This window comes from Lottia gigantea, assembly GCF_000327385.1.
Source record: "Lottia gigantea unplaced genomic scaffold LOTGIsca_12, whole genome shotgun sequence".
NCBI classification, from domain to species: Eukaryota; Metazoa; Mollusca; class Gastropoda; family Lottiidae; genus Lottia; species Lottia gigantea.
In genome coordinates this window covers 962,246-975,593 of record NW_008707225.1, presented here as the reverse complement: position 1 = coordinate 975,593, position 13,348 = coordinate 962,246, and the positions used below count along the sequence as shown (strand labels likewise).

The 13,348-nt window shown below is 31.8% G+C and overlaps 2 protein-coding genes across 2 annotated transcripts; both read left to right on the top strand.

Moving 5' to 3' along the window:
• Nucleotides 1-402: 402 nt before the first annotated feature.
• Nucleotides 403-3,169, top strand: LOTGIDRAFT_212328 (hypothetical protein; the record flags this gene model as incomplete). The annotated part of the gene is made up of 3 exons (XM_009048038.1): nt 403-584; nt 763-1,783; nt 2,223-3,169. The coding sequence occupies 3 exons, from the start codon at nt 403-405 to the stop codon at nt 2,460-2,462; spliced, it is 1,443 nt and encodes a 480-aa protein (XP_009046286.1). The 3' UTR covers nt 2,463-3,169.
• Nucleotides 3,170-6,135: 2,966 nt separating this feature from the next.
• LOTGIDRAFT_93131 (hypothetical protein) lies at nt 6,136-11,441 on the top strand (the record flags this gene model as incomplete). The annotated part of the gene is made up of 7 exons (XM_009048037.1): nt 6,136-6,282; nt 7,152-7,339; nt 7,617-7,762; nt 8,754-9,037; nt 9,817-10,033; nt 10,472-10,646; nt 11,075-11,441. Coding segments are annotated over 7 exons (1,524 nt in total), but the record flags the coding sequence as incomplete, so codon positions are not given.
• Nucleotides 11,442-13,348: the final 1,907 nt, after the last annotated feature.

Genomic DNA, 13,348 nt, shown 5'->3' with positions numbered 1-13,348 from the left:
TGATCTTTTCCGACAACAAATTTACATTTAATTTTAATTAGAGTCAGGGCTAGGGCCTAAGCCCTCTTTTAACTTAAACCTTTACTATTTTGGAGGCTAAACTTAATCGCCTACTTTTAGACTAGTAGGCTAGATCTAATAATAATTGATCAACATTTTATTCAAGTAGACCTGTGGGCCGTGCAATTGCGATGATACTATAGCCTAACATTAACATACTCATTCTATTTTATTTATTACGCTAGTGGAAACTTATCATAATAAAAGATGGCTGAACCACCACTGACAGATTTGAAAGAACAGGATGGATCTGGAGTACCAGCAGCACCAACAAAAAGTCCTGGAGGATCTAAACCACCATCTAGAACAGGTTCTGCTCATTCATTGAAGAGTGGTAAAAGTATGGGTAGTAAGAAAGGGAGAGATTTCATTCCATCTCCTATCACATCAGCTAAAGATAACCCAGCAGCAGATTGGAGAAACATGAGGCGTATTATTGCTGAAGATCCTGAATGGTCATTAGCCACAGTTCCTCTTCTTACAGAACTTGTATTAAAGCACATTGTAGACAACTTTGAAAGTAAGTTCTAAATTTCCATCTGTCGACATTCTTAAGTTGTAACTCTAGTGTAGAATATAGTTTTTAATAGTTTCCCTATATCCTATATTTATATTTTACTGGATGCATCTTTTTTGTCATCTATCTAACAACTGAACATATTTATAACACCTAACTCTTCTTGTTTTATCAATTTCAGATAGTTCCAAAATATTAAATGATTTATTGGGCAAACATCAAGACAAAGTACTGGAGAAAATTTCCAGTAGTCTTCCACTGAAAGTTACGGCTAATTTGGTTGATGATGAAGGTTACTGGAAGAGATGTTGTAAGGCTCGATGGGAGATCTGTGATGTTTCATATTTTGGTGGGAATTGGAAGAGAATGTATTTTGAAAAGAATCTTCAAGAAATAATTGAACACTTTGTGCCTGAAACCACTGACCCTGAACATCTTAATGAGACACTTGCTTTATCTGCTAATTATGTTAAAAGAGTTGAAATAAAACAATTATTACCTCCAGTACGTGAAGCACCAAAAGGTCCCGATTTTGATGATGCTTCTGATGCTGGTAGTGATGCAGGAGATGAACCAGAATGTGATCATTTTAATTTTGGTGGATTGCTCAAAGTACTTCCCAATTTAGAACATTTGAGTTTAACTTATGGTGTAAGGGATTGTGGAATGAATTTTGAATGGCAATTATTTCAGTTTACAGCAAGAGACTGTTTGCAGTTGGCTCAAAGTGTGGCAGCTCACAAATATCTTCAAGTTTTTAAACTACATAGAAGTAAAGTTGATGATGATAAAGTTCGAGTGTTGATCAGTCATATTTTGGATCATCCTGGATTAATCGAACTTGATTTATCTCACAATCTGATTGGCGATCGTGGTGCTCGAGCTATTGGAAAGTTTGTCAATAATCACAGCAAACTGATCAGACTGAATCTTTGTGATAACCAGATTAGAGCTGCTGGAGCTCAAGCTATAGCTCATGCTTTAACCAAAAATAACACTGTCCAGTATTTAAACCTCCGACTAAACAGACTTGGTGATGAAGGTGGTCAAGCTATTTGTCGTTCCATGTTAAAGAATTCTACATTAAAAGAAATTAATTTGGGAAGTAATGATATGGCTGAACCTACTGCAGCTATACTGTCACAAGTAGTCATGCAGAATATGACTTTACTCTCTATAGACCTGTCTTGTAATAGATTAGGGCCTGTAAGTATCAGTTCACTTTAGCCCCAGATTCCCAACCTAGGGTGTTTTCACCCCCTGGGGGTGTGGGACTAGGGCCCAGTTGCCAACCTGGGGTGTGGGACTATGGTGTCAGGGGTGTGGCCAACTGGTGTAGGAGAAGAATGTATTTGGAATTGAGAGAGCACCTCACATCACTTCCTGGAATTGTGGAAACAAATTTTTGGGTTTGTGAAATGTCCAGGTGACTTGAGCGATAATTTGTTTCAAGAGTACATAATGTAGCCAGTACTCTTGTCATCTTTGTATTTACCATTTTCTTCTTATAGGCAGAAGATTTCATAATGATTTTTGCTGGTCATGGTCAGTCATGACATTATTTATAGCAATTGCTCCGTATTCCTGATATCCCCCAGATGTTTTGGTTGAATATCATTACTGATAGATGTATTTGTTATTTTAGGATGGAGGTAAACAGCTACAAGAAGGCATGGAAGAAAATACTACCATTACTACCATGGATTTAAGATTAACAGAATGTGGTCAAGAATCAGAATACTGCATTAATCAAATCTTACACAGGAATCAAGAAGCTGAAAGAGAAGCTAGAATAAAGGAGATGGAGTTGAAAGCACCACCTCAGAAGAAGATAGCTGAACCACAAGCTGCTCATAGATATAAACCAAGAATAACACATGCTTAAAATATAAACCTACAAGGATGTTAATGTGTATTATTTATATGTTTCTGTGATAATTGTAAATAAATGGTTTCTATATATCAAAATTTACAGATGCAGGCATTTGGTTGATTTTTTTAGACGAAATTGCAAAGACAAGATACAGCTATAAAAAGCCATAAATATCGCTCTCCTGGCTCTCACGTGGAGAAGCATGTGCAAGTTGTACAAACATTTCTTTGTTGTGACGCAGCTGATGCTTGTCTCAATTAAAAGCATTTCACCTGATAAAAGACACCATGATGATACTATAATAGAATATTTGTTCACTGATGGTATTTCGGACTCCTCAATTTGTTTAAATAAAATACCGGGCTGGCACCAAGTTATTGCTAGGTACACCTGATAGTCCGTCCGGGAGATTCAACCGTAAAAGGTCACTCAGAATGTTCCATGGATATACGTCAAATGTAAAATGAGAACAGAATTGATGTTTTCAGGGATGGGAAAATCACTCCTGGGATGAAATTTAGTCCAAACTGATTATAGTTAAAATTTTTAAGCGGATGGGGCAGCAGATATTGGGACGACACGAAGTTCTGCCCTTTTTCTGGTGCATATGCTATCTCGAGGATGTATCAACAGGTTTTGTTTCATTTCTGAAGTCTAACTTTCGTTTATTTGATTTCTAGAAATCGATATAATCCTTTTTCATAAAATTTTTAACCGATTGTGTTGTGTGAATCATCATTATTTATGTTTGCCAATCAAAAAAAAAAGCGTTAATTCAAGACAACATTCAAGAACAATTATATTAAAGGGACGTGCACCATTTTTTTTTACCAATCATACTTTAGTCTCAGAAAGCGGAATTGTTTTAAGCTAAGCTAATCAGTAATAGTGTTCACTGCTCACCTTCCAAATTTGAGCCTTTAAATCCATGTGTGTCCAGAATAATATGCGTTTGAATGTTTAAATAACGAATCAGTCATTTAAGATTCTCTGTGATAAGTAGAAGAGACATGTTAAGAAATAGTAAGTAAAATTCCTAGTTTGAAATATTTTTAATGGACTTATGCAATTTTCGTACATTTCCACTACTTCTAAAGACTATTTAATATTCAAGACTAAAACCAACCCCCAAAATGGCGAATATGTCCCTTTAATATGAATATTGTGCCAAAAAAGCTTTCATTGGGCAAGGAAATTGGTTTAATACCAATGGTGGTGTAAGCCTCCCGAGACTAGGGATACAAATAGGGGGCAGGTTTACTCAATAGTGCCGTGATGGTGCATGAGATAAAAGTTGAAATCAAATTCAAAATTCGGCAAATCTGTGGAAGCGCATAGGGCAAGCCTCCAATGGAGTCGAGAGGATTGATTAAGTATTCTCGGACAAAAACCTATTTTACCAAAACCAATGATCATGTATAGACGGGAGCTCGGATGAGTTCAATTTTCATGAATTTGAGTTATTGTCACTGACATAACCGAAAATTTTAGCGATAGAGAATACAGTTTTGATCAGATTTTAACGAAGAATTTGATGAACGATCTTCAGTTTATTGCCCTGGGCGTAGTCAAAAAGCGTAAAAATTGGCTTGTAAAGACGACAGAAACTACAGTTTTGAATATGCAATTGTCATCCATTATTTATTACAGTTTTGATTGAATTTTGAAAAACTTGCTGCACATGTATATGCATATTGTTGAGATCTGCGATAAATTCGATTTTCACTAATTTACATTGAATTTTTTGAGTATCTTCCTTTGACGTATATTTATTTGTTTGAAAACAACGGGGACTAGGATACAGTTCTATTCGGATTTTGACCAGACTTTCGTTTATGTATATTGATGAGATCTCAGATGAGTTCGATCAATACAATTTTTCGATAAACTGTTTTGAGTTATTTCATTGCTAAAAAATACAGCTATATTTTGATTGGATCTTTGATGAGATTTACACGCTTTTAGGATGAACGAAGAATAGGTTATTTTCCTTGATTCAGACAGTTTTAAACCACCTTGGTGTGAAAAAAACTTGGAATGCTTATTGATGATATCTCAAACGATTTCATTTTCGCGATTTTTTTAAGTCATTGGCTTTTACTAAAATGTCGCCCTGTCATCATTGGCTTGTGAGTGCAATATATATCAATTTTAAATAATCTATATATTATACTGGTAATTATGCAAAATTTTCATTCGGCTATCAAAAACGTAACCCTACCTGAAAATATTAATAAGATTTTCTATTTACGTCTTTGTATCTACTTGATCAAACTAAATTTGTTTTAAAAGGGTTAATTTGTAAGTGTTGGGCCTCGTAATAAGACTATTGATATTTTTGATTGTGACTTTTCGAATTATAAGGATTCATATATATATTTTTAGGCGTTTTTTGGTTTTTTATTTCCTAGATTTTGGTATAAAGTTTTCGTAAATTTGAGCAAAAACGTTTCCGACCTACGTAAAAACATAATGCCCTTTAAATGGTTTTGAGAGACTTTTTTTAGATAGATTACAGCTGTCATAAATTGCTTGTTGTGTGGGTTTGAACTGAAGCCTTCTAAGTTTCGGGTCATCGGGGATAGTCGTCTTTATACTGTCTTAACCAGTCGATAAAGCTCGATTTCATGTGTCATCTATCAGAATAAAATCGCCCGGTTCTAATTCCGTGGTATTTTTTGTTGAATTGCGTCGGAGTTCCACGTAACGAAAGTTAATAGGATAAAAAGAATCATATTATTAGCGCTAGCTTCACTCATAATTCCAGTCGACCCAGCTGTAAATGGGAACGGATAATCCGGGAAAGATCAGTGCCAAGGACCAGCTGGTAGAAAGAATTCTTGACTGTGAACCTAAGTGGTTATCCTTGTAAAATATAGTTGTTTCTTTCTCCTTTCTGTTTCTTAAGAAATCAGGAAAAATCTGACTTCATTTTGGTAAGAAGGCGCACCTGAGATATGTTTAACGTGACGTCACTTCCCCCACGACAGATCTTTGTTTACAACATGGCGCCCTATGAGAAAAAGTTAAAAGAAAAACGATAACTAAGTATTTTATTAACTGATAACTGTCACACAAATATGTAATATCCAATACAAAATAAAGGTATCCACTAAAGTATTTTAATAATATGCACACAGAAGTGCTTGATGCCTGCTAAGCTTTGTCGTTGACTTTAGTAGTTTTGAGTTGAGATTGAGTGCAGTAAAGTGTGTTGAGTTCAATATTAGCAAACAGTAGAAACAGGAAACGGGCAACTTAATAAAAAGGTCCCTTTGCCATAAATGAATAAACCTTAGACGTTGCCTTACATCAAAGGCGAAGGCAGCTGCCAGAGCCTTTTTTGATATTGAAACTGTCACAGTGTGTACTTCTGGCAGCTCTGGCACTGAAAAAACATGATGTATTTAGAGCTTTTCTGGTTTCCATTTCTTACAGATTCTTATGATAAATTTTATTCAAACTTCACTCGTATCTTCTCAATTTAAACATCATACTAGTGACAAACAGTTTTTGAGATGTGGACCATTGGCTGCCACATTGTTCACAGTAGTCTAATTTCTTTATTTCATTTATTTTTTATGTCTAATTAATTTTGTAGGTATTGTAAAGGCTGTTTGTTTAAAGAAGACATTGGTACACAATGGAATCTGCTAGTCGTTCATCAGTTTCTACATCCCCATTTTCTATATTACCACCCATTATAAGTAATGGAGGTGACAGATTATTTCTAGCTGAGATAAATAATTATGTTGAAAGAGAAGTGACTAAGTTAGGAGACCAAGTTGATGAAGAACAGAAGTATTTAATCTATAAAGCTGTCTTTAATAAGGTAATGAGATATTCTGTATAGAGTGAATATACATAAAAATAATAGAGAAATGGAACATAAAGTTACTGTTATAATTTATTTTCATAATCTGTTGATAAATTAAACCTAAATATAATTTTTTTTTTTGATCGGGAACACAGATAGCATTAATTGCACCATTTCAATTTTCAATCAGATGTTTGTGGTACCTGCAATTCCTCTAAAACTAAACCTTGTAGTTTTAGTGGAATCGCAGGTAGGACTGGGTAAAATGATCAAAATAATCGATTATCGTCCCTAGGAATTTATAATCGATTATACATCAAAGTCACATTATTTCTACTGTGCCCGTTAACCAGCAGTAGTCTATTCCACATAGTTTCCTTTCAAATTAAAATGTTGGTATGTTTTTAATTCAGTATTTACAGGGTTTCTCAATTGAATTGTTTGGTAGTCTGACATCGATAATAGATCTCAATTTGGTAATCGATAACCAGCCCTAATCGCAAGAACTAAAGACGTTTGATTGAAAATTGGAATGGTGCAAATAGATTCTATCTATCACTGCACCTAAATATTTTTAGAAAACCTCTTAACAATCCCTTTAAGTTGTCAAATTTTAAATGCCAGGATATTAGTACTGGTTATACCTATTACACCAAGTTCAGAACCGGTAATTAAAAAAAAAAAATTTACATTATAAACTTACTATTTTTTTGCCATTATAATTTGAAATAAAAACTTTAGATTATACAACATTGATCTGTTTAAAAAATAAGCTTAAACTGATCCACTATAAGTTTAAAATACTGTATATAAAAGTATATCTTTTGCTTCTTTCTATAATGTGTTATAAATATTTAGTTTGTTCTATTATTTTTGTTAAATAGGTGATAGAACATGTAACTGCCTATAAACCAATATTAACATCTATTAAAAAAGAATATGAGTCCACTATTGATGCTATTATCAATGGTCAAAAAGAAGCTGTATTTTTACAAGGTAAATTAAAAGCCATGGCATCAACGCCTTCAACTATTAGAAACTATCGTAAAAGATCTGACCAATTAGAAGAAAGGTAAGCTTATAGCTTTTAATGTTTTTTAGAGGTTATTTTGCTTGCAGCTATATTTTGATAAATAGAAGCTAATTTTGACCCCCCAATGTTTAGCTCCCATTTGTATATAAAATGTTCTAACATCTTAGGTTTGTAAGCTTATATTTCAGTAAAATCAAAAGGAGTTTCAGCAACTTATTTTTGAGAAATATTTGTTGGAAATGTAAAAGATACAATACATTTAAGCCATTTCCGTATTTAATTTCTGAATTTTTTTTAACCATTATATTTTTTCTAGAATCAATTTCATCAAAAGAAACAATAAGAATCTAGCAACAGAGTTAGAGGAGTTACAAAGAGTGAGAAAAGAAAGAACTAAAAAAGATCATGAAATTAAAGAAATACCTAAAAAACAGTTAAAAAAAGATATTAGAATGTTACCAGGTCAGTTATTTTAGTAGCACTCGCTGATAGATAATATTAAATCACCTATATTTTAAACAATTTACAGACTACTAAATTGTTTCCGATCTCGAATTTCAATGAATTCTCTTACTGGGCATCAGCTTTCAACAACTTGCCTATTCTCAATAATATATTATTATTTCAACACACTAACAAGTGACCTATCTAAATGGATTTTGACCTGTATTGAGGTAAAAAAAAGTGGACATTCTTTTCTCTTATAAATTGGATTTGTAGTTTACATTTATTGAAAATGTTCTTTATCAAATAAATTTCAAATTCACTACGTATATAAACATGACATAAGCATTTCATAAATAAACCTATATTTTTACAAACTGATATTGATCTTGATTCTGTTATTAAGTCAAATTCTGTTAGCTTATAGGACATTTCCCTTTATAATTGCGATATTCAGATAATAACTAATGTATATCGTAAATACAACAAATGCATGTATATGATTAGTAAAGATAATACTATTATATTCCACTTAGTCATTAATGTTAAAATATATATGTGATTCTTATTATTATACTCTATCATACTGTACTAAAATATCAAACCATATAAATTTAAAGGGACAGATTCCCCATTTTCAGGTGTTGATTTGGGTCTTCATTATATGTAAAAAGTCCTCAGAACTACTTGAAATGAACGAAAATCACACAAATTCGTCAAAAGTACCTCAGAATAGGAATTAACATTCTTTTGCTATACATGTCTTTTCAATACAAGGCAAAGTCGTCTTTTTAATTTTCAAACGCACATAACCCTGGACACACATGGATTTGATGGCTCAAATTTCAACTGTGAGCTGTGAACAAAATTATTGATTAGCTTAACTTAAAAATTCCCATATCCTAGACTAAAGTATGATTGGTATGATTAAAAGGGATGACTAACATGTCCCTTTAAGTATGATATAGTAACATATGGATATAATTTTTTAACATATTTGTATTAACAGGTGTATCTTTAGAAGAACAAACTGATCCTAGATATTTGAATAAAACACTGGTTAAACTAGATAGACAGTTACGTGAATTAAATAACAGTTTTAAAACTAGATATCTACCTAAGAAGAATAAAGACGAATTGAAAGAGTATCTATACAAGAAAGTCAGTTTTCGAGATCATTTATTAGCACAGAGTAAAGATTTTAAAACTAAAAGTCACAGATTAAAGATAGCCTTAGAAGCAAGTGAGGCTTATAACAGAGCTAAACCTCCCCATCAAACGGTTGGTGATGCAGTAATTTTAGCTTTTCAACATTATCTAGGCAAGCAGGCCACACATACTGGTGAGTAACTGTTATATTGTGTAATAGAAACTAATAGATCTATTTTAGAATCAATACTGGCTCTTACATAATTTCTAGCTTCATTCTATACATTACTTACAACTTGGAGGCCATTTTAGGATTTTTTAATGATAACAAGATTTTTGGTTGGTTCTTATGAATCATAGAATTTTCCTTTTTTGATTACAGGATCTGTCACCAAACTTAAATAGACATTTCTCATTTCTCATTTATATCTCATTTAAAAAGGCCTAAAGCTAAGTTTTATTATTCCTTTAGAGCTATTCTTTGAAAATTTTCAAAACCTCTAATATTCTGTAAAGTGAAATTGTGAAAAATTAACTGAAACTATCTGATTTAATTGATGATAACAAATTTGGTATATACAGTATAATTAACACATTCCAGGACAATAATATAATTATTTTACCTATAAAGAATAATTTGAATGTACAAAATCCGCTTTTAATACAGTTATTTATTAGTTTTCACTAGATTGATTTGAGTCAAAATTTTTTATGAATAAATTTTACACCTGATAAGAACTACAATCCATAAGATATTATGGCAAATAGGTTGAATTTAATCCAATGAATAAAATGAATAAAGTGTAATATATGTATTCTAAATACTGTAATATAAAATGATATATAACTGTGATTAATTCTTAAATTGCGTTGGGGAAATGGTAATTTTCAGTGAATAAATATCTGATTATTTCATTATAGAGCTTTCAAGTGAAGGAGATAACAGTAATAGTGGTGAAACTTCAACTCAGTTTGAAGAAGATGATCCTAATAAAGAAAAGGAAGCTGAAATGATGTTAGAATATATTGAGAAATTCAATGAATTATTTGAAGATGGAAAGTTTGAAGAAGCTGCTGTACATGCTGCTAATAGTCCTAAAGGAATCTTACGAACACAAGCAACTCTGGCTAAATTTAGAGGTATTGTGTATGTATACTGAGTTAGTGATAGTTTAGCCTTGACTGGTAAAATAACTGACAATTTTACATGTTATATTTTGTGTTTAGATTCGAAAATCCTATTGGATTAAAAAATTCTCTTGAAAATGCTAAATCTCATGTGATCTTTCTATCTTAAAACTCAGCTATTGTTTTATTTGATTAAAAAGACCCAATTGCAACTCAATATATAGACATGACAACATATTGTTTAAATATCTTATTAATTATTAAATATATGAAGAATAGAAAGAATGAAACATACATGTATATATATTTTTACAATGATTACAGCTAATGTTAAGATCCACGACAGCCATTAGATATAACTGATCATATGTCATAATGACTCTAACTGGGTGATCTGCACTCTGTCCTCAAAATTTAAACTAAAACTGTTCTTGTTATATTTTATAGAAGTTAAATTAAAATACAATGGAGGAAGAACACCATTATTAGCTTTCTGTGATGCCTTAATGTCTTCAGTAAAAGTATGTGGTAATAAACCAAGTATAGGACTATCTATTGATTGTGTTCAATGTGCTTTAAATGAAAATAAACTGGATCTTTTATCACATTGGATAGCTCAGGATAGGTAAGTTGATATCTGTAATTTCACCATTTTTTTTCTAGTAATTCAACTGACAGCATATCTCCCATTTACTGTTTTATATAGTAAAGGAGACAGACCATTACCGTTAAATGCATTTTAAAAATGCTTTTATTTAGAGATCTACTAAATTCAGAAAAAATTGAAGGACACGTATAGCTTTTATTTGCACAATTGTGGTTTATCTGTTATGTATTTCCAGCAAACCTGTCTAAATTACCATATCATTGTAGCAAAAAAAGTCATAAGTAAACATTATTCAAAGGCTTTAAAGCCTCTTTGAGCCCTTTGGACAGTAAAGGACATTGTGGTCATTTTCAACCGATTTATAGCTATAATTATGTCATCCCAACATAATGATGCATGTCAACAGCAGAATCTGTTGATAATTGGATTCTATTATTGAATTTCAGTTTAAGTTTGTCAAGAGATATTGGTGTATTGTTAGAAGATCATTGTTCTTGTAAGATACCATGTCAATGTGGATGTCAAGCTCTAGCTCAATCTATTTTTACCAGTCTTAAAGAACATCATAGAGTTATATTATGTTTATTGAAACAAGGTCGTGTTCTTACTGGACTACAGTATGCTAAATCTAAAGATTGTATAGATCCTCAGTTCCTAGTTCATATTGTGAAAACATGTCCATCTCTTCAACTATTATTAACTATATCTAAAATAGATAATCTAGGTACCCCACTCCTTCCAGTGGGTGTTATCTTAAAAACACTGATTCAAGCTGATAATATTGATCTTGGTGTTAAATTTCTTCAACAGTTACAACTACAGAAACAAACAGGTATGTCATTATTTTTTCTAAGAAGATGTAATTTATTTGTCGATGGAATAATTTAGATTGGTTAATGTATCATCTATCCATGTCATATGCAAATACTTATATAAGCAATACGTTTTCAAAACTATCTTTCCGGGATTTATATTGGAAACATGTGTCTGCATCATCTAACTTATATATTGTTTTAGAATATATTTTAGTTAAATGATATCAATTAGAAGCATTTTGTATCAAATACAACCTGTTAATGCCCCACATATTCAGAAAACTGTCCTACATAAGAATCTCTATTCAGTTTTATAATTCAGTCAGTATGTGTAATGTTGAATGTGAGAAGATTAATGTAGCAGTACATCATAATGTTTAATTAATTCCCACATGTTATAATTCCAGATAATAAAGTAGATGAAAATACATTAAGACAAGCAGTATTCAGTGATGATGTAACTAATGGTGCTGAATGGAATATGATTGTTAAATCCTTACAAGAAGCTGGTCATAAAGAATTCTCTCTACAAATGTCAGCTATAATATTAGTCATCCAAACGTTAAAAAACTCCTTTGATAAATTAAATTATACATTAATGGAAGCATAAGATCTGTACAGATATTCTGATAATTCTTTGTGATATTTATTTCTTTTTTGTGATTATAAAAAACAGTGTACTTTGATGTTGTTGCTTTAATTGAATTTAACCCACATATTTTTTATGGATCCTGTAATATTTATTCCAAATACACTCTATCGATACCATTCATTCCTTGCTTGCAAAAACCTCTTCAGATTGTCTTTCTTGATGGTTGTTTACAGAGGCAAATTAACACCAGGAGAAAAAGATTTATCAGAAGGTGGTCAAATCCTGCTTTATGATTGCAAAGCACATGGAAATATGCTATATTCTAGCTAGTAGCTTCGTACCTAAGCCATGTTTTATTAGGGAAAAATAAGCATCTTTAATACTGCTTGAAATCAGGCGTGCCATATAAATAGCTTATGCTATTGTAATATATTTGTACTAATACCTAATCGTGTATGAGTTTAGATCTCCAAGGGCTCACTTTGATAAAATAAAATAATACCACAGTATGTAAATTTTATTGTTCTAAAATGTTATCCATTTTTTTTTACTATACAAACGTATGACAGGAGACGAATTAGAAAATATAACAGTTGATAATTGATTAGAATATATTCAATTGGAAATTGGAAATGAACTGTCATTATTGTTGTTAACAATGACAAATGAAATAAATTTTGAACAGATTTATAAAGGGCTAATGTACCCTTTTGTCTTGAAATAATGTGGATTTTATATAGATTATAAGATGTGTCTATCATATCTGTAAAGAGTTATATTGTCTTAGACTGCCGGTCAGGATTTTGGCAGGTATCAAAAATTTCCAATTTGGTCAAATAAATATGCGGGAAAAGTATATTCTCCATCAAACATTTAAAAATCCACCACCCCATGTCATAGATTACCTGTATTTTCTTGATCGTCCGATTCAGTCTGAAAAAGACATTAAGTCATGCGAATATTAAACATTATTTTAACCCAAGTACATTAGAAATCAGACGATGAGCTCAAGCTAGGAAAAGATAAAAGGATATGTTATTTTGTAACCAATATAAACATTGCTCTAGGCTTGACTACTATATTACATTAAAACATTAATTTGCCTCTATTTAATTAGATTTCCTCCACAAAAGTCAATCATTTCGACTTTCCGTCTGTCATCAATGGCATTTTTCTCTTAACAGTCTGATATTCAATGATTTACTATCGGCTTCTCTCCAGCCGTTCTTTGATGGGTTGAAGAGGATGTATAAACCTCCTTTTGGCCATATTTAAAACCAATAGTGATCAAAAGAATTTAAACAAGCATGTAC